Source organism: Cydia strobilella, chromosome 14 (genome assembly GCF_947568885.1).
Source record: "Cydia strobilella chromosome 14, ilCydStro3.1, whole genome shotgun sequence".
Classification (NCBI taxonomy): Eukaryota; Metazoa; Arthropoda; class Insecta; order Lepidoptera; family Tortricidae; genus Cydia; species Cydia strobilella.
Window position 1 is genome coordinate 9,508,102 of NC_086054.1, and position 22,597 is coordinate 9,530,698.

General features: G+C 35.8%; 1 protein-coding gene across 1 annotated transcript; it reads right to left on the bottom strand.

Moving 5' to 3' along the window:
* Positions 1-11,717: 11,717 nt before the first annotated feature.
* Positions 11,718-15,625, bottom strand: LOC134747183 (uncharacterized). The gene is made up of 7 exons (XM_063681768.1): positions 15,373-15,625; positions 14,961-15,068; positions 14,396-14,853; positions 13,643-13,745; positions 12,949-13,044; positions 12,018-12,173; positions 11,718-11,822 (listed from the first exon to the last, which is right to left on the bottom strand). The coding sequence occupies exons 1-7, from the start codon at positions 15,589-15,591 to the stop codon at positions 11,766-11,768; spliced, it is 1,197 nt and encodes a 398-aa protein (XP_063537838.1). The 5' UTR covers positions 15,592-15,625; the 3' UTR covers positions 11,718-11,765.
* Positions 15,626-22,597: the final 6,972 nt, after the last annotated feature.

A 22,597-nucleotide genomic window follows, 5' to 3' on the forward strand; every position in this document is an offset into this window, starting at 1 on the left:
TGATCCTATGAGGATTCCGTTTTTTTCCCTTTGAGGTACGGAACCCTAAAAATATATAAATAAGTCGCTGTTTATATGTGAACTTTTTTCTTCTCCACTATGTGATAATTTCATTAATTTCCGGTGCGCCTAACGCCCATTATGAGATCCATCCAACCATCTTGTTATGTTGAGGACATCTCGCCAGACCATTTTGTTTCCACGTCTCTTACCTACTCATTGTTAGTAAGTCAAAAAAATCTTCGTTTGTGCTTATCAAGTATATTTGCCACCTAGTACCTAGTGTACCTACATTGTTGCCGAGGGATGGAAAGAAAGGCATTTTCTGACGAAGTATCTAGACCACGCACAGGGGATGAAAATGGAATATTTTATTCCTAGGAATAGGATTCATACAGAATTCATTTTTTTCTTCCGCATTCGTGCCGTGGGCGCTGCCTTGTCGACGCTGAAATTGGGCGCTTTGCGTAAGACGCAACGAACAGAATGCGACCATTTCCGAGGTTGTTTGAGAAAAATAAACTAGCCAAGTGACTCTATATCCGCCCAAAGCCCGCCTCAGTAAAAATGAACGGGCTTAAATCGGAATATCGATGGGCAACTTGTGAGAATGAACAAAGCTCGTCCAGTTGATACCGGTACCTCGGCTTGATAAACACCCGCTTTTAATTTGCTCGAGAACAATCCAAGTTGTTATAATATTGCTCCTTCCGTTGTTTCATTGTGCTACTTTGTAATAATTAGTTTCTTCGATAGTAAACACAGGTTGTACAGATGTGCCGTCGGAATGTTTATGAAATATGACCCCCTATTTACTGCAATGTTCTGCCACGAGAGTGCAGCACTAGCCCGTTTAGTAAACCATACAGTATTAATATTATTATAAATAAATATTATAAATATTATAGCACATTCTTACACAGATTGACCACGGTAAGCCTAAGGAGGCTTGTGTTATGGGTACTCAGGCAACGATATATATAATATATAAATACTAACTAAACAGTAACTTTTATATATACTGTACCTTTAACAGGTTTTTGACAAGTTTTCAGGGATAATAAAATATGACATTGATGCATCATGGCAGTTTGTTTAAAGAGAACCTACCGGGAAACGCGAATCCAAAATTTCGCTATCTGCCTCTTTATGGGTCGAATATGCAAGTGACAGAAATGTTAGATAACGAAATTACGACTTTCTTGCTTTGCGATAGACCCTCAGATTGTGGTATTGCCCCCTGCGCAGAGTTTCGCGTAATATTCCCTATTGCGAAATTTCCACATAGAAAAAAAAATTGAAGCTTCTCATAGTTTTGTATGGCAATCGAAATCTTCCAATGCCATAATGAAAGATTCCCTTGTTTCTAATAAAAAATTTGTGAAATTTCCTGAGTTTTTTCCAACTTATTGGAAATTTTCTGCTATTTGCACGTCTGCAAATTTTAGGCACAAAACAATGTTACGTAATTCTGGCGAGATGTCCTCAACATAACAAGATGGTTGGATGGATCTCATAATGGGCGTTAGGCGTTAGGCGCACCGGAATTATCACATAGTGGAGAAGAAAAAAGTTCACATATAAACAGCGACTTATTTATATATTTAACAAATGTTAAAGCTATACACTGACACAGTATCAAGATAATTATTTTTAATTCTAATTTCATCTGTTCGAAGATCAAACATTAAGTACATAAATCCCTATTTAATAAAAAATATCAAAACATAATGTGGGGTTGCTGGAGAGCATGACGTCGTCAATACCTAATTGTAAGTAATAAAAAAAATACTAACGTATGACTTCACTTTCTTCTCACGTCTGCTTAACAACAGTAAAGTTGGAATGCTTTAAATATTGATAATATATTTAAAAATGAAATGCGCTAGCATTTCAGTCCATTTAAATCCTTTCGTAGGTGTTTTAACTCGTCTTTATAACACAGTTTATATAGAATGGCTCTCGAGGCGTCATAAAAGTGCTAATAAAATATAAAGCGCATGTGAACTTTATCAGACTTCACCATTCTTGCAGATAAAATGCAACTTTTTCATCAGTTTTTGATAAAAAAGAAAGCCTCTGCGAGCTGGTGGAGTGAAAAAGCCCTTTTTAAAAGGGCTCTGCTCGGCTATTATATTTTTCACACAGCTTAGGTACGGTGACAGCTGCCATCTCAATACAATTTATAACCGTGGATCGCAAAATTGTATTGAGATGACTTTTGTCACCGTACCCAAGCTACCCGGAAAAATACTAGAAGCTAAGCTAACGATGGCTTTAGACAGTGATAGGACTGATAGGACAATAATTATGTAGATGATAGATGATAGGGTCGCTGGTCTTAAACCTAATCGTTCTATCTATCTACTTACTGTATTGAAATTTGATTGAAATCTAAATTACTCCATTATAGTTTAAAAAATATATATATTTAAACTGTTTATTTCATAAGAGGTTAGGTACAAACATTCGTCTTAACTCAGTTACAATCTCTATATTTTGAGATTATTTTAACTAAGCTTAGCCTTAATTATATGTGTTATTTGTTATAGTTAGTTAGTGCTGACATGTTATTTTATATTTTACGACGTGTTTATATAGACCAAATGTTTCTGTATAAACTCTTAAATGGCCTTACTGATTCTTCCACTCTTCTTGAAAAAATTGTCTTTAAATTGCCTCGTATTCCCTCGCGCCACCCCCAAACATTTCATATCGATTTTTGTAGATCTAATTTCGCCAAAAATACTTTTTTTAGACGAGCCTGTCATGATTACAATGTTAATTTCATAAATCTAGATATCTTCTCATTGTCTTTCGGTAAATATAGTAGTGGTCTGCGGAGCTTACTTTTTCCATAGCAGTGTAATGCTACCCACTTTGCTTAAAAAAAAAAAAAAAAATTGTAATTGTTCTATAGTCTTATGTAACGTATGTATGTTTGTAAGCATGTTTGATACTTAGGTGCTTTATTAGTTGTGTATCCAATTGTTACTTCTGTGTATCTTTCTATTTATAGGCAGTGCCGAACAAGCCCTGTTTCTACTTGTTATCAATATCAGTATGTTATAATTAACTAGCTGTGCCCGCGGCTTCGCCTGCGTGGAATTCGGTCTGTGTCAGTAAGCGGCTAATTCACCCCTAATTTATCTCCCTGTCCCCTGGAGACGGAACTTAAAGTAAAGTTGACAGATGGATACGCTAGAGGACTGTAGTCCAGATAAAATATTTTACAATTAGGTACCTACCACCAAAGATAGATATAACTCCGTAATAGATGGAAAAAACGTGCCTCGAAAATCACGAAAATTTGATTCTCGATCAGATGTCGCTACTACCTTTTGCCTACTCTCGTATAGAGGGCGTTAACGGTTTCGTTTGTTATTATTTAACAATTTTTACGCATGTCAGTGAAAGAACATGGGTCAAAATAATAAAAATAATTAATGCAAATAAAAAAAATCATTTATCCATATTTAAATACATTTTATCGTGTTTTTATAAATCTTCATTTTTAGTTTTAAAGTGTGTCGATAGATGGCAGTGAATTTACTGTGGTTACAAAATTTACTATGATAGTACCACTCTAATATTATATCCTCTTTGCTACCACTAAATAAAATTACACTCCAAAATGTTTTTTTTTTGCCCTTATTCAAATTTTTGACGTGATTTAAACGGCATAGATTAGTAGGTGTATATCGAACGATACAGTACCATTTTTGTATTTTTACGTCCTTAACTGTACCTATCCAAATCGGGTACACTTCATATTTCCGAAAAAAATTATTCCGAATTTTAGAATGTCGAATTTTATCATTCCGATTTTTAAATGCTCGACCCATCAAAATTCCGACTGTCATAATTACGAATGATGAAAATCACGAATATTTATATTTCCGAAAACCCAAAAAGCCGAATTTTGTAAATTCCGAACTACATAATTCCGACTATAACAATTCCGATAATGGCAAACACCGAATTTAACATTTACGATTTTCAAAATCACGAATTTGGAATTGCCCTTATTCCGAATTAACGTGATGCCTATTTTAAATATCCCAATTTTTAAATTTCCACTTTTTTGGCAACAGTTCGTTTTCTTGGGGGTCGCAGTTCTAACCTAACCTAACCCACTTTTCTGGCAACAGTTCGTTTTCTTGGAGGTCGCAATTCTAACCTAACCTAACCCACTTCTGGCAACAGTTCGTTTTCTTGGGGGTCGCAGTTCTAACCTAACCTAACCCACTTCTAGCAACAGTTCGGGTTCGCAGTTCTGTCTAATTTATTTATGCCGAATTTAACATGACGCGGCACGACAGGTACCCGTAATAATTAGTAAAACGTGAGTCTTCATTTGAATATCACGGATTTCATTTTTCCGATCTTGTAAAAAACCGAATTTCTGAATACCGAATTATTTTATTTCCGATCGGACAATGATTTTTCGGAATTTAGGAATTCGGAAAAAAAATATTTTCGGAAAAGTGTAAAAGCTTTCTGTCAAGTGACAATCGGATATAAAGTTTTCGGAAATAGCACATTCGTGATTTTATTCCATCGTGCTTTTGAAAATCGTAATTTTGATATTTCGGACTTATAAATAATCGGGATTATGAAAGTCGTGGTTATAAAAATCGGAAAAACGTATTAATAAAAGTAAAAATATTCCGATTTGGGTGTTCCCATCAAAATCATGTCATCCAAATCAGTCCTCCAGTCAAATCAGTTTAAGCATGACCCCGGCGGCGTCAGGCCTCCTTCACTCGCTCAAGGCCACGCGCTATATGCCTACCGCTCGGCGTATCGTCGATGATACAACCGACAGAAGGCCGCCGAACGCCCGCCTGAGCGCTCGCACCGCATGGTTCCCGCGCCTACGCTTCGAAATGCCGAAACCACGTAATTATTGTGCAGTAGATGGGTGTAAAAGTCAAAAAACAAAGGAAAATTTGTCGTCTTTTCATTTCCGAGAGACGAAGAAAGGTGAGTAGTGTTTTAAATCTATCTTTATGAATTTTGTCACCATTTATTTCTTTGAACATAAGTAGGTAAATCGTAAATTAAGGAGTTTTTTGAGTCAGGTTGTTTTTATATTTGATTGACTAATAAAAAATATGGATGATTCGCAACATTCGTTTTATTACAATAATAACATAAGTAACAGTACAACCCTAGCGCATTCTTTACGATGACGCGTTGGCACGTGACTCGCACGGCGAGCAAGGCAGTCTCGACTCTTTGTGCGCGTACTTATGATACATTTCTTCTCGTCCTGAGCAGCAGGTATTATTATTAAGATTTTGTAGGCTATTATAGCGTAGGTATTTTCGCTTTAGTATGGGAATGATGTATCTGTTACGTAGTAACTATTTATTAATCTGTGGCGGCGGGCAGCGTCTGCCCCTTTTTTTTGTTTTCGGAGTGGGAAATGCAACTGCGTAGCGTCTGCCCCTACGACTTGTTGATGGTCATAGCGAAGCAGACGCTCACGGGGACCTGTAGGCGCTTGAAGCGGAACGGGAAGTCGCTCGGAATGAGGGGGATACGCAGGATGAACACGGCTTCTCCGGCGCCACACTCCGTCAGGATCTGCGCCTACATATGTATTGCGTACGATGTATTTGGGATCACAATCGAGACTCGCGCTGGCTTGCCGTTTCAGCCGAAAACGAAGCGACCTGCCTGGCTAGAGCGCCACTGAGTCTCTCACCGTGGTTTTTCTCAGACTCCTGAGAAAAACTTGTGGCCGCAATGCATTGCGAGACTTTCGCGAAAGATTCGATTTCTTCGGGAAGGCATGGTAACGCGTATAAGTCCCAAATCGTTTGACATTTACTGAAAAATGTTTTTTTTTTTAAAGTACCCACCTTCGTGACCATTATTAAGAGTAAAGGGCACGGCCGCTTCTCCATGCAAACGCAGTCTCCATTTTTTGGATAAAAACTACCCTATGTTCTTCCACGGGACTCAAACTATCTCTATACCAAATTTTATCTAAATCGGTTTAGCGGTTTAAGCGTAAAGATATTTTTTGTGTTTTCACTCGGGAATGGTGTCATTTTGATATCATAAATGAATTCGGCATACCCGATTTATACAAAAACGATACCTAACTTGGCCTAGTAGCTTAAATGATATAGTTATCAAGATAAAGTTTTTAACCCCTTTTTCACCAGCATGGGGGATGAATTTTTAAAAACGCTGAAATTTTTTTCTTGTTTTTTAATATAATTAAAGTTTTGCAGTTTCAAGTTCCTGGCTTAAAATAAAATTTGCACCCCAAGACAAACTTTCATCCCCTTTTCAACCCCCTGAGGGGTTAAATTTCCAAAAACGTCAAAATTAGTTTATTTGTAATCGTCTATCATACCTTTCTAAGAAGTTTCAAAGCATTTGTAATGGATTCAAACTTTCAACCCCCTTTTAACCCTGTTAGGGGACGAATTCTTGAAAACGCTAAAATCAATTTTCCTGTATTATAATATTATGCCCATTATACAAAGTTTCAAGTAACGCACTCAAAAAAAAATTGAACTCCATACAAACTTTCAACCTCTATTTCACCTCCTTAGGGGATGAATTTTCAAAAACGCTGAAATTAGTTTTCTTGTATTTCAATAATATATCTTCTTACGAAGTTTCAAATTGCTAGCTTAAAATAAATCTTGAACTCCATACAAACTTTCACCCCTTTTTAACCCCCTTAGGGGTAAAATTTCTCAAATTTTTATAGCCTATAACCTGGCCGTGGATTTTTTCGACAGATTAGTAAAGTTTGCATCAAAATCCGTTCAGCCGTTTTCATTTGTTGCGCGGTCAAATAAACAGACAAACAGATAAACAGATAAACAGACAAACAGATAAACAGACAAAAATTCTAAAAACTGTTGGAATGTGTTCTGTTATCGATTCTAAGTATCCCCAGCCAATTTTTTTTCGAATATCTTCCATGTACAGACTTTCGACCCTCTTCCGCTTTATTATATGTATAGATGGAACTATAGGTCTTATTGTATATCTACAAGTTTAAACTTATCTGTTGTGACTGTTTGTTTCCTAAATAAATTAAAAAAAAAAAATTAGTTTTAACTTACATTAGTTAGTGTTAATCAGTGCTTTCTTAAGTGTATTCTAAGCTGTTCAGGATATTAGGTAGGTATATTGGCAGGCCTCCTTCACTCGCTCAAAGCCACGCGCTATATGCCTACCGCTTGGCGTATCGTCGACGATATAATCGACAGAGGGCCGCCGAACGCCCGCCTGAGCGCAAGCACCGCACGTTTCCCGCGCTTACGCTTCGAAATGCCGAAACCACGTAATTATTGTGCAGTAGATGGGTGTAAAAGTCAAAAAACAAAAGAAAATTTGTCGTTTTTTTAGGGTTCCTTACCCAAAGGGTAAAAACGGCACCCTATTACCAAAGATAGATATAACTCCGTAATAGATGGATACAGTCTAAGGAAAAAACGTGCCTCGAAAATCAAGAAAATTTGATTCTCGTTCAGAGGGCGCTACTAGTTTTGGTCTACAGTCGTATACATGGCGTTGACGGTTTCGTTTGTTGTTATTTAACAATTTTAACGCATATCAGTGAAAGAACATGGGTCAAAATAATAAAAATAATTAATGCAAATAAAAAAGATCATTTATATATCTATATTTAAATACATTCTATCGTATTTTTATAAATCTTCATTTTTAGTTTTAAAGTGTGTCGACAGATGGCAGTGAATTTACTGGGGTTACAAAATTTACTATGACAGTACCGCTCTAGTATAAGTTACTCTATGCTATTACTAAGACTCCGCTGCCGCTGTCCGTCTGTCACCAGGCTGTATCTCATGAACCGTGATAGCTAGACAGTTGAAATTTTCACAGATGATGTATTTCTGTTGCCGCTATAACAACAAATACTAAAAAGTACGGAACCCTCGGTGGGCGAGTACGACTCGCACTTGGCCGGTTTTTTCATTTCCGAGAGACGAAGAAAGGTGAGTAGTATTTTAAATCTATCTTTATGAATTTTGTCACTATTTATTTCTTTGAACATAAGTAGATAAATCGTAAATTAAGGAGTTTTTTGAGTCAGGTATTATAAGTGTTGTTTTTAAATATTTGATTGACTAATATAAAATATGGTTGATTCGCAACATTCGTTTTATTACAATAATAACATAAGTAACAGTACAACCCTAGCGCATTCTTACGATGACGCGTTGGCACGTGGCTCGCACGGCGAGCAAGGCAGTCTCGACTCTTTGTGCGCATACTTATGGTACATTTCTTCTCGTCCTGAGCAGCAGGTATTATTATTAAGATTTTGTAGGCTATTATAGAGTAGGTATTTTCGCTTTTGTATGGGAATGATGTATCTGTTACGTAGTAACTATTTATTAATCTGTGATATTGGCCAGAGTTATGGATATGTATATTGTAGTAATATGGTTATATTATCTCCTCGTAAAAATCACGACAACTTAATATTTGCCATCAGTCAATAGAGAAATCACGTACTTCTATCAACATTATTATCCAATCAAAACATTATCTCAATATTAGTTTTATAACCTCTTTTTCCACATAATACCCGATTTTCCCGCCCACATACCAATCAGAACCTAACGATGTAATAATATTGAACGACACACAAATGTACGTAGGAAATTTCCTAAACGGCCTATATTATTGTTTAGCTGGGAAACTAAGCTTTTTATCTACGTAACAAGGGTTATAATCCCGTTACAGCATATGTGAGTGATGTGACGTTCTCAAAGTAAGGATAAGGATGTTATAAGAACTGCGGGGGTGCCATTTCGGTGCAGTAAAGGCCCTTAGGAATACTTATATTTTGCAGTTATCTGATTGCACTTGTTACTCTTGTACTCTTGATTTAACTCTTGTACTCTTGACTTAACTTTAACAGTTCCAACAGCCTCGTGCGCCTAATAGTGTTAGAGTCGCCCGCTTGCGCCTTCTGGAAACATTGGGACGATGTACATATGGGATCCAGAGGCTTAGTTTGTAATTTAGTATAGGTTTAACTAACATAGGCTTAAGGGAACGTACAAATACAATAGTTATTTGTGAAACAAGAGAGGAAAGTTGGTTTTTCTTGCGAGTGTTTATTTTGAGTCCCGAGAAAGCGAAAGATTCTAAGGTAGAATTTTGAGCGTAGCGAGGGACTCAAAAACACGAGATGTAAAATAACTTTGCTCTTGTGTTGCACACATAATTTTTCACCTCAGTAGTGAGAACATATTAAAGGTTAAAATGTATTTCGAATTATACAGAATAAACAGAAAAAATAATAATATGTACCATACCATACGATACGACACGATACGATGCGATACGATACTATACTATACGATACGATACGATTCGATACGATACTATACGATACGATACGATACGATACGATACGTTACGATATGATACGATACGATACGATACGTTACGATATGATACGATACGATACGATACGATACCATACGATACCATACGATACGATACCATACCATACCATACCATACCATACCACACCATACCATACCATAAAAAAATGTAATAAACGTATGAAGTGGCAGTTCATGGCCTTCACTAAATTAAAAAGTTACTTTGTTTCACTCCCTAGAGTGAGGAAAGTCGCATTTTTCTAACTCCAGGGAGTGACGAAAGTAGGCTTGTTCGAGCCTCTGAGGTGAAAAATATTTTGTTAGTGTTATGCAAACATTTCTTTCGTTCAGTGTCGGAACGTCTCGGTTCGGGTTCTTTTTACCAACATCCAAATATTTTTATTGATCTTATTTTTATTTTTGTCAAAACACGTGGGAGGGTCGGAATAACGAGTTATGTCTCTAATATAATGGGAAAGATGAGAGAAAAAGTTTTCTTATTACACTTCTTCTTGGCGGTACAAAAACTTAAATGTAATAATTAACTTCTATTTATAAAAGGGTTGAGTTAAAATGATGGATTTTTTACATTTATTATTTTTTTCAAATGTTATTAGCTTTGCAGAAACTATTCAACAACGTGCAAAATGAAACATTGAAATTTAATTAAAAATATAACACTAAACTCTCGCGTTTTGTACACATTAAAAATGTATTGAATTTGCGCCGTATACGTATTGGATTAGGGTAGGTTAGTTAGTTGGCATTAAAAAAGATTGCTTATTCGATTGGCCTTAGTTATTCACTTGATTTCATCTTAATATTGAATGTTAACGAAGATGAAGAAACAGAGGAGTTTAAAACAAAACTGAATTTATGTTATTTTAAATAATTAAGAGCGCGGTAAATTCACTCGGTTTCATATTTGAAATTAAAGGAAAAGCTCTTTTCAAACAATTTTACCCAAACAGATGCAAAGTAATTTGTTTGGTATACTTCCGAATCTTCCGTAATTAAGGTCCAAGGTTTCGAAGTATCAATACTTTGCATAGCTCATTCCGTGTAGCATCGCCAAGTATGACGAAAAAACCTTTGAAAGACGCTATTATATCAAAAAGACTTGGTAAAATATTTTTAGTTAAATAAATAGTATGCAACTTAAGAAACAAATCAAATGATTTTATTATTTTGATCTGTGTTATTTTTAAGTACTAGTTATATTACTACGAGTGTGTAGGTACATTGTGATACAAGTGTGCTACGTTGGTCATTACACACGAGGCGATATTGTGCGCGCGAGCTGTAAGCGAGCGCAAAATAAGAAAGCCGATGTGTGTAATGACCAATGCACACGTGTTTCATACGACGTTTTTCAACACACTTGCGAGGATAACAAACGAAACATAAATATTAATCATATTTTAATTGTTAAAACTAAAAGGCCAAAATCTGATAATACCTGTAATTACTTATTCTGTGCCAGTGATTTTAATATCAAACAAAAATTATATTTTTTTAATTAGGTTTTGATTCATATTACATAAATGTTAACAATTTTATCAAGCGACTTCTTTTTTTTGTCATAGGTACACTCAAAGAGTAGTATAATATATGGTACACTACAAGAAATCGTGGAAAATGATTGAGGGCGCCACTTCCTACGTAACTGTCACATTTTTGACGTAAAATGCTTAAACAATGGCAACAATTTAGTATGGAATATTTAGTTATATTTTATTAATTTCTACCAGAGGATAAAATAGGATAGAGGAGTACTGTCATAGTAAATTTTGTAGCAGTAAATTCACTGCCATAATATACCTATCGACACACGGTTAAAACTAAAAATGAAGGAGCCATAAAATGTATTTATAGGGTTGGTCCCATAATAAAAGTAGCTCAGTTTAGCGAGTAGAATCGAGCCCTGAATTTAAAGCCCCATGGTCAGAAACATACCGTATAGATATTTTTTATTTTATTTGCATTTAATATTTTTATATGATTTTGACCCATTTTCTTTCGACGAAACCGTCAACGCCATCTATTCGAAAATAGGCCAAAGGTGGTAAAACTTAATGGCGCCATCTGTTCGAGAATCAAATTTTCTTGATTTCCGAGGCACGTTTTTTCCTTAGACTGTATCCATCTAATACGGAGTTACATAGTCTTTGTTACTACTATTTAATGTCGCACTATATATTTTAGTAGGCAAATAATGTTTTTGTGACAGCCATTTTAAGCCACAAATGCTTAAAAAATGCATCCACTTAAAATATACTTGGCTAAACTAAAACGCATAGGTTTATTTCTTATTTTTTATTTAACTGATTTTTGTTATCTTTGTGATGATGCACATATTTCTCCATCTCATTCGTCCGTCAATGTTCTTAACATGATGAAATAAGAGCACGATGTTTTTATAATCTGTAACATTATATTAAAATATTAATAATAAATTTTACCAAACCAAGACACACAGGATTAAAGATACATTACTATTATTGAAACATACTTAAGTATATAAGTATATAATTTTATAGATAGGTAATGGACTCATTTTGTGACGAATGGCTTGCACAAAGCGACGGAAGACAGGGAAAAGAGTAATGTGGTAATTACCGTAGACATAGTTAGCACTCCGACTGGCACCATATCTCCAGCCTTCAAGGCCAATGATTTTTGCACGTTATGGAGGAGGATCAACACGACCCTCCTGTTCCTCAGGTCCATGTCCTCCCACGGCAGCCCGTACACGTGGTCCGCGAGAGTATCACTCTGCATGAAAAATTGCACTTAAAACTATTAAAACGGATTATATCGCGTATATTGAATTAATAATACATCCCGACGTTTCGAACCCTTTACAGTTCGTGGTAAAGGGTTCAAAAGGGTGAAAACGGATTATATCGCGTATATTGAATTTATAATACATCCCGACGTTTCGAACCCTTTACAGTTCGTGGTAAAGGGTTCAAAACGTCGGGATGTATTATAAATTCAATATACGCGATATAATCCGTTTTCATAGTTTTATTTCATGAGTAACTATCGCGGTAACCGAAGACAATATTATTTATAGCTTTTAACAAAAAAAATGAGATTTTTTTAAGGGTATAGTCGGTACCTATCATGTTCTGATTAGAAAATCTAGAAGATACCTACTTATATATCTATTGACGCAAAAAATGTTTTGCCTTTGGAGGGCTAGTCGACTTGGACAACCTGCCCCACAGGTAAAACATTTTTTTTTGCGCTTTCAAAATGTTGTTATATTCTTTTTCCTAATTAGTACGGATAAATATGTTGGTCGTCCTGGTCTATGAGACAGCGTGATAAAACGGTGTCCGTCACTTTCAATCTCGCGGTGTTAAAAAGTGACGGTTATTTTATCACGTGGATAAAACGATTTATAATACGCCTGCTTGACACTATACGATTTATACCCTTAAACGAATCACCACAATTTTTACTACGTCCAGTACACAGACTTATTTATAGCACAGATACTGTAAGTGATAACGTTTGAATTAAGGTACAAAATATTTCTGACCTTTGAGTTGACAAGTTCGAAAATGACTGATGTTTCTACTAATTGTTGAAACACCATAATCGTTAATAATCCATATCTTCCCAGAGCAATTGGGTCCTGTAACAAACATAATAACACAGCGTAAAGTTCTATACAAAATTACAGTAAGCAGACCAAGCACAGATGTTTTTTACACAAAGGTCAATCAGTCGACTAATAACGAAAATCTAATTTCTATGAACTGAAATAATCATGTGCGAAATCGATCGCCAGATAGTGATGTCATCAAATAGTATCCTATACATATACTTACATATATAAAATAGTAGTGGGTGCTAAGTATTTAATCGACCAGCAAAACAATCCTAACCTAACAACTAACTGCACAGCAAAACAGCATTCTGAACGTGTGCGAAATACCTAATTATTCTGCTGTGAGTCAGTATTTTTTGACGGACGATTTATGAAATTCCTTTATATTCGAATTTAAACTATCGTGAGACACTTAACAGACTTATTGTATTGTAACTAACTTAGCGGTTTCACTCATGTATTGCAACATGTCGCGCGAGGGACTAAAAATACGTGAGTGAAATCGCTTTTTATTTTGACAATCACACCACAAAATGTGCTCCGTGTCAGCGCCGTGTTTAAAATTTTCTGTAAAAATAAGTATTTGTAATCATATTTTTAGAGCAAACGGAAATGAACTCACCAGTGAAGAACATTTCAAGAGTAAGACGCAACCACTCAGCTGGTGAAACAGGAGGTAACAGCATAAAGAGATACTAAACGCTTCTGAAGTGCATCTCATAAATCTGAAAATTAAAAACTATTTAATACTTAAATAACAGGTCGATCTATGTAAGATGGTCTCTGAATATTTATTATTTACATTACATTTTTTTTTTATTCTTATCTGTGATGCAAACAATTTCAATGATTGAAAAATGTTTAAAGTGCTTGAGTTAGGCAAAAGCGATGATGCTCTGTGTTTTGAACAGCAAACGGTCGGACCGTACGTATAAAAATTTCGTTAGCTTGGTTACAAAACCGCCGACAATGCCGACATAGATATTAGGCCGACCTAATCTCAACCCAACAAATTGGTTGTTTGCAGAAATCGCGAAGCGTCTGGTTGACGTAACTGGTGACCGAAGAGCTGGCGGCTTTCTTGCACAACGTATCAGCATTGCGATACAGCGGGGAAATGCCGCCAGCATCCTTGGTACAATGCCTCAAGGGCCTATTTTAGATTTAAGCTAGTTATTAATTTCGTTTACGTAGTACCACTGTATATATCTTGTATGTAAATAAATGTATTAAAGTAAATAAAACAAATAAAATACCCAACAATGTTTTTATTAATTTATTTAGTGTCTATATTTTGGGTCAAGGTTCCAATTATTTTTCAAATTTCAAGCAATTTCTCTACGGCATTATCCTATTAATACTTTCATAAACTTACTCTTTGATCATTTGATGATGTCTGACAATGTCCTTTAACCGAGCGAACATGTCCTCTTGCGTACCCTGACCTGGAGCCGTCATCGTGAAGGCTAGAGGGGTTGTTAGAGGGAACTGTTTCAGGTCATGTATAAGTATGTTTATGTGCCCCCAAATATGGAACACGATGGAAAAAACTAACGCATCGTACATACAAATTCCAATACAAGCGTTGTAAGAAACGTAGATATTGTAAAAAAACACAATCAGATAACCATCGAAGGTTCCATACTGGTCGAAAGGTAAGTCAAAGTAAACAGAGTGCTGGAATGTGCCATTGGCTGGTCTGTGTTTGGTGAACATTCCGGATTTAATGTTGTTATATAAAGGAATGCCATTATAAAACAGCGGTAAGCCGGCTGTGTGTGACACGCTTACTGCAGTAACGATGGCACAAATTCTGTTGACTCGATCGTACACCTGTAAACAAATTAGAAAATTATATACATGTCATATTTTCAGTACTTTACTGGCATTTAAGAAGTGCTTTACTTTTACTCTACCAAATGGTCACAGTTTTTACCAACCTGTGCAGCGTTTTCCGTTTTGTTCTTGTGGTGAATTAAATGAAATTCCAAAACAAATCTTTTTATCATTAAACAAAACTTCTTCTGAAACGGCAGGAATAATCTTTGCTGAAAAATAAAGAAAATGATAAAATTGTTCAAATCTATTAAAATTGAATTAAAATCGTAAATGGCAGCTGGTATCTTAATGTAGGTATTATCATGTATTATCTATGATGTATTGTTTTAGAGTAAGAGCCGAAAGAGAACAAAATTCGTGACCTTCAGTTGTTAAACTTTGATAACAGGCTTTACTTAAAAGTTTTCGTATATTGTATAAATTGTATATATGTTAGAAGAAGATTCTTTTATATTTCTATCATTTTCATAGCGTTGATCCGGCTTTTTATGTCCATTTTGTGTCATTACTCACAAGATATACGCTGGCCAACATCATATTGACATACGAGTGCGCCAAATCATGGTTCACATACTTCTGCAGGTAAGATATAGTAGTGGTCATGTTAAACACCACAAAAGTGATGAGTAAACATCGGTACAATGATGCCGTTTGCCATCCAATTTTTGAGCCTCCAAATTCTTGGTTAGGCCATGAGGCAATCATGTTGAGCAAGAATCGAATTCTGCTCATGTAGTTCAATGTGAAGACATCTTTCGGATAGCTGAAAAAACTGTTTTTAAGAAATAGATACTGGAGCGCCATACAAAATGATCTTGATTTGATAAATTATAGAATACCTTAGTATGTAGGTAGTATTTTCACCGCAGCTAAACATTTTAATTCTTAAAACGTGGATGCCGCTAGTGCAGATGCTTATTATGAAAACGTTGCAAGCGCTTGAGTGATACATGTAGGTACAGTCGCCATCAGATATATCTGAAATATCTGAACACGCACTCTAACACCTTGACAATAGAGGCGTTTTCAGATATTTGTGAGCGCCTCGGCCGCTCCGATATATCTGAAGGCGACTGTACGATAAAGCTACTTAGTTCTCGTATTATTTCGAGGTGATAGAGCAATGAGGTGTGACGTGGGCGACTTGGCTACAGTTACATTTCAAGATCTTAATATAAGCAGATACGTTTACAAAAAGGGTAAAAACAATAAACATGTTTATTTTGGAAACTAACTCGTAAAAATAATGCGTTTGATATTCAAATGTAATGTGAAAATATTTTGAGTAATTAGTTATTTTATTCGGTTGAGTACCTGGCCATGATGCAGTCTTGGCAAAATTTGCATAATAACGATTGGGTTGAAATGTTATATATACAACCGAAGAGGCGAGAAAGGTCGCTTAGAACAAACTTATCATTACTTACCAGTAATTATCACTGGCAAATAGGAAAAAATAATATTAGTGTTTAGAGTTCCGTGTTCCGTGGAAGTAGTTGGTTCTTTCCGTAGAAGTAGTAGCAAATAGTATCGTTATGTAAAAGGATAGGTACTATTTTAAAATTATTTTTGTCTTCGTTTTTGAACTGAGATTAAATAAAAATAAAGTATAATTTACTATGGCGCCAAATCACTTATCATACATCGTTATCGCGGAAAAAAAAATAAGTCTGTCAAAGAACACATGTAACAGAACGTCTGTTTTGTTAAATTGGAATATTCTGCCTACACATTTAAACCTCTAAGATGTTCTTCATATCAAGAATGAAGTTTTCGCTGGAAAAGGCCAATTAAACTCGTATTTCACCATGTCAACGCGTCAACTTGAAGAATAAGTCACCAATGTATTTATGTTTATATTGGTATTTAAAGTATTTTATGAGAATTTAGTAATAGATTACCAAAATTTATTCTAAATTCGATTCTGCTACACTTTGAACCCAGGTACATATAAACGTTATTCGATAGGAATGTCACTTCTGTTATTATTTATTTGTCATAATCTTTCACCGCTGTCATATCATTGTTGCTCCCGCGATAACGATGTATAGTTATAATCAGTTTTTAAATACGTTAAAAAAATTCAAGTGTAATTCTATACACCAACTGATTGTTCTAATTTTTTTTTATTTTTTTTTAAATTTGTTATTTAAATAATAATAAGATATATACAGTGGTACTACGTAAACGAAGAGAGTATCTAGCCTCGGTAGAGAGTATCATTTCATTCCATTTGGAGGTGAAACTCTAGGTTCATGGGGTCCCAGCGCGCATAAGTTGTTTGCAGAAATCGCGAAGCGTCTGGTTGACGTAACTGGTGACCGAAGAGCTAGCGGCTTTCTCGCACAACGTATCAGCATTGCGATACAGCGGGGAAATGCCGCCAGCATCCTTGGTACAATGCCTCAAGGGCCTATTTTAGATTTAAGCTAGTTATTAATTTCGTTTACGTAATAATAATTGACATTGTAAAATATAGGTTAAGGCTCACTTATCAACTCATCAACTCAGCACCCGAACGACGAAAAGTATTCTTTGATACCCAAAAAAAAAAGTAACATTAGTTATAATAAGGTAGTGCAATGTCATTACAGTCCATTCCATTTAAGTAACCATATTTACTGTTTATAAGAAAAATGTACTTATTGGCATATAGCCCTATATTAACAATCTTTGCACACATAAAAATATATGACTCGTACTTATCGACAACTTCTTTTTTACTGAACATTCACATATGTCCACTTAACTATTCGTACACTATAAAATTATAAATGGAACTTGCCAGTTTGCCTCGTGGCTATATAAAGCAGCTGTTAGTATGACCGAGCCTCAGGTGAAGTAGCGTTTAGTGTAAATTAAATATAAAGCTAGCTGTTATTACCATTCCTTGGCAATTAGAAACACGAGGCCAAGTATTTATGAAAGAGAGAACACTTTAAGAGTTTTTTTACATATTATTCCTTTTAAAGCCAAGTGATGGGTATTAATGTTATATGTAGTTTGAATAATAGGTATTAATATTAGAGAGTGAATATCGGGAGCTCATAAATAACACACAAGGTAATCACGGTCTATATCCCGGTCAATATAAGTCTAGGTATTTTAATATTACCTCTACTAAAACAGGTCCCAATTTATTTACAAGGGGGCGGACTGAAAATCAGCGCTGTGCGGCCAATTTTTAACGAAATGGCTGGCGCAGCATATGCTGAACCCGTTCCTTTTGTCGCGCATGCCAATTGTTAATGTTATTTTTAAATATATTCCTGTAATCTCTCTTTTTTTGTGTGGCAATAAATGTTTTCTTATTATTGTTCTTATTTTTATCTTGGATTACCTACCGACGTATCTCCGAAATGTTAATGAAATAGCCGTGGCACATAAACGAAGTTCACCCATAAATGTTTACGGCGATCATATGATCTCAGAAATAAGCTGAGAGTCGTAAAGCGTGTGTCACGGTCACCGTAAAGGGCTCTGTTTTATCGGCAACAGGTGGGCTTATAGTGGACTGCTTATGGTATTACATACAGGGTGGCCTTGGAAAAAGGGTAGCTAAATATTACAGCTACATGGCTCTTTAAACTGCAGCGGCTTATTGGTGTAAAGGTACCGTTCGCATTCAGAGTACACTAGCATTATCTACCTTAAATCAAAATAGCCTTACTAGAGATAGAGAATACATTTACAAAAAGCCTACAATGCGCTGCGGCTAATGATCGTGCTACATACCTAACCATCGTGTTACCAAAAACCGTACAGTAGATGTTGAAATTGGGTAAATCAAGTTTAGTGTCATTCGTTACCTGGCTTCGTTCCCCTGGGTAACTCTTAAACCCTTGATTTTCTAGTATTTTAAATACACAACCATTCATTTTTGTGGTAGTTATAAGTCCTTTCCTACTAAGCATGTAAAAGTAGAATGTGTGATAACATTTCTTCTAACAAGGGCAGAATAGAGGCACAAAAAGTTGATCCACCAAATTAAAATCATACAAAGAATTAAAAAAAATAAAGCAATGTAAAATTGTACACCTACTTAACCTAGACCTAGGTAGACTTTTAACAGTGTTAGCTTAAAGCACTTAAATATTCACTTCACTGTCAAGAGTGAAACGACAAAGAAGAGAGACGTTCACTAGTAGGTGGGTAGAATGAAACTAATCGTGAGTATAATAAAATGTTACAGACATATTACAGACAGTTAATAAAGTAGTTCGTGGTTGTGGGTTTAAAGGAAAGTGGCTAGACGTTGACGACCTTAAACCTTTTGGATTTTTCAGACGTATAATTCAATTCACTCACGGCGATGTATTAAATTATTTAATGTAAGAGACCATCAAATTATTCTAATTAATAACTTTTCCGATATGCAATCGCAGCAATACATATGCTATCATCGTGTTTTTCTGTTAAGATTGTCAACCACATCACAAAATTCTATATCTCGCGTTCAAAAATCAATTTATTGCTCAAAAATCGATGATCAATGTTACCCCGCGTAGCAAAGTAAACCCAGTTTATGGTATGCAATAATGCTATAAGTTTATAAAGGTATGTTTTCACATGCGAGGTGGTCGGCCGTGAACGCTCTCTCGAAGTCGACCGCGTGCACACGCTCGTGAACGAAGTGTGGAGACGGTTAATAAATATGTACGCTGTAAAAGTTCGAAACGTCGGGATATATTATAAATTCAATATACGCGATATAATCCGTTTTCATAGTTTTATTTTAACTGCAATGTTGTAGCAGCTTACAAAATACGCCTATTGAGTAATTTCCAGCACTTAAACTATAACGTATATCTTATAGTTTTAGAATAAAATGACGAAACGATAAGAGTTCCGATTTTCCCATTTTGTTATATGGATCTTTCTGATTCGGTTTAGGCGGAGGTTACCTAATTCGAAATAGGTTCAATCCTGACTTTTCCAGTTTCTTATTTGGTCAGTTTCTCAGTAGATCATGTTTTTATTAGGTTGGATTCGGAGTGAGTCAGTCTCTAAACATGTCTCACACTATTTATGTAGACAAATATTGCGTTTTAGTTAAACAGGCAGCCAAACGACGAATACAAGAATGATCAATTGATAAATAAATAAATATTATAGGAGAATCTTATACCTAGTCCAACAGTCAGATGGGGACTAGACGACAATGTAAATAAATTGATACGTCAACCTGGGCGAATAGGGTTAGACTGTGATGTTAGATGCCAACATCAAATTGATGGTACAAATTTGCAAAAAATATGGCACTCAATGGAAGGTCGAGAAAAAATATGGTACCCCATACAAACGTCCAAAAATTTACTCCCCAAATTTTACATGGTACCGGGGCTTGAAAAATGGTACATGTACCATAATTATTGTTGAGTAGAGATGCCTCCTGTCCACATTGTGGCAAGGAGGAGACTAGCTTCCACTTGCTAGCAGAATGTATTATGTATGCGACACCACGATATAATACATTCGGTAGATACACACTGAAAGAGAAAAAGCTCAATGTCGAACTAAAAGATGTCATTATGTTCTGCAGGAAAACAAGAAGATTTGAGGGGAATAGTGTGGGAATGCCGTCGAGATAGTAACTTGCAGCTCCAACTCCAGGGAATTGGGCTGAATGAACGCGACAAGCGATCGACAGCCCGCCTGCTTCAGGCGGGGCGTCCCTACACTACATCTACTTCTACCATAATTATGGTACGTATACCTAACACCACTGTAGACTAGGAGGCCGTTTATATTTGTAAAATAAAGAAAGCCGACTCCATACCATTCGGCAGGGGTTAGCTTTAGATAACCGAAGCGAGTGACTCTTACGCTTGTATTGTGCTCGCGCGTCGAAATGTGCCCTGCGTTTGGAGGGCGTTCAGCCTTTCACACACCGTGAACAACAATATCATGTTTATTATTATTCACAACGACGGGACTAATTCGCGTAAACTAAGTTTTAAATTTACCTCCGACGTTTCGAGGACGGCGTTGTCCCCGTGGTCTTGGAGAAGATTGGCTAAAGTTGACATCAACATCTTCTAGGCGCGCGAGTTTTTCGAACTACCCGCACTTGGTCTTGTTCATTAACTTGAACGTTTTTCGTACTAGGGATGTCACCGGATCGACACACAACACTCACGATATTCGATTTTCCAAGTTTCGATATTTTTTTCCGCTTACATATACTAATGACTGGGTTCCATGTGGATGAGATCTTAAAACCTTCGTCTCTATTAAAATTGCTATGTTCCCTGATTTCAATGGCTTCACGGCGGGCAATATCTTGTTTAACGGCCTAGTGGGTAGTGACCCTGCCTACGAAGCAGGAGGTCCCGGGTTTGAATCCTGGTAAGAGCATTTACATATTTGTGTTTATCACAGATACTTGTCCCTGAGTTATGGATGTTTTCTATGTCATAGATGTGTTATTAATGTTTTCGTTCTTCTATACAATTATATGGCCGTCTAGTATCTACAACACAAGCCTTTTTAAGCTTACTGTGTGGAAATAAGATTTGTGTAAGATTATTCCAAAATAATAATAAAAAATGTGAGCATGTGACAAAGCGATCATGGCGCTGCCGCGTCTGCCGTAATATGTGTTCTGTTCGTACTATCCAGCCCTGAAGTCCAAGAATTGAAAATATACCCATGCATTGGTGCATAAACATGAATGGGCCCTTGAGGTCTACCCACAGAAAACATGCTTGAATTTGAAATTTTGTTACATTTCCCGTTCATATATGGTATAGGTAATGACAATGTACCGTAGAGGTGGAGTACCTACTGATAAAACAATACAACAAATAAAAAACATACAGCGGTAATTTCAAATATATACCGTCAAGTGGGGTAACAGCAATATTAGACGATTTTTTTACTATGATCTAGCTAGATTTTACCATAAGGCTGGCAGATCCTGATTCAAAAATTGTAAAAAAGGACACAGCTGTTAGTCACGTTCATATAATTGGGGAATTGGTGAACCTTGTCATTTCATAAATTAACATAATACTCAAACAGTCAATAGCCACTCAGAACTTAAAATAAGATTACATAAGTAGTTGCCAGCACGATTGAACGACAACTTCTGTTGGAAAGTCAACTTTAAGATGTATACAAGAAGGTTCAATTTGTATATTAATGATCTGTGTAACTTAAGTGTTTTATGAAGGGAATGAAAAACAAACAGCACTCGTGGTCGAGTCAACAGCTTTCAATTAATTTTGTCACCTACCTTTGGAGTCTTATTCTGGAATATGCATTCGACACATCATAATAATTCTAAAAACGTATTGGTTCTAATGAAGTAAATAATTAGAGCCAAATTTTTAAATTATATTTTGTCTACGTGTTCTATATTGTTGTCTTTATGTATTATATCAGTATTTCAATAATCCAGATGCTATTAATTTGTTTAAAGTTTATTGCACAATCTATTACAGCCAGATTACAGTATAGTCACAGGTATAGTATAAAAGGGCTTCATTCCTTATGTCATTCACTACGATTGGGTTCGACAGATTTTAATCTTGCATATACTCTGAAAATAAAGAAGACTGAGGGATATACAGAATTAGGTACAAGCGAGTGTTTAAAATATTACTAGGATATTTGATATACGATTTCAAGTTAAACATTGTCGTTCACTTTATAAAGAGGCACCTACTATTAAAACGAGGTAAGTACTTATTAGTATGGAGTCTAATGGTTTAAAATGTAATAAGTTAATAACCCA

Coding starts and splice junctions, on each gene's coding strand:
- LOC134747183 (XM_063681768.1), bottom strand. CDS start 15,591: ATGAGCAGAATTCGATTCTTGCTCAACATGATTGCCTCATGGCCTAAC. Junction 15,069..15,372: donor TGTTGGCCAGCGTATATCTT/GTGAGTAATGAC, acceptor TTTATTTTTCAG/CAAAGATTATTCCTGCCGTT. Junction 13,045..13,642: donor TCTTGAAATGTTCTTCACTG/GTGAGTTCATTT, acceptor TGTTTGTTACAG/GACCCAATTGCTCTGGGAAG.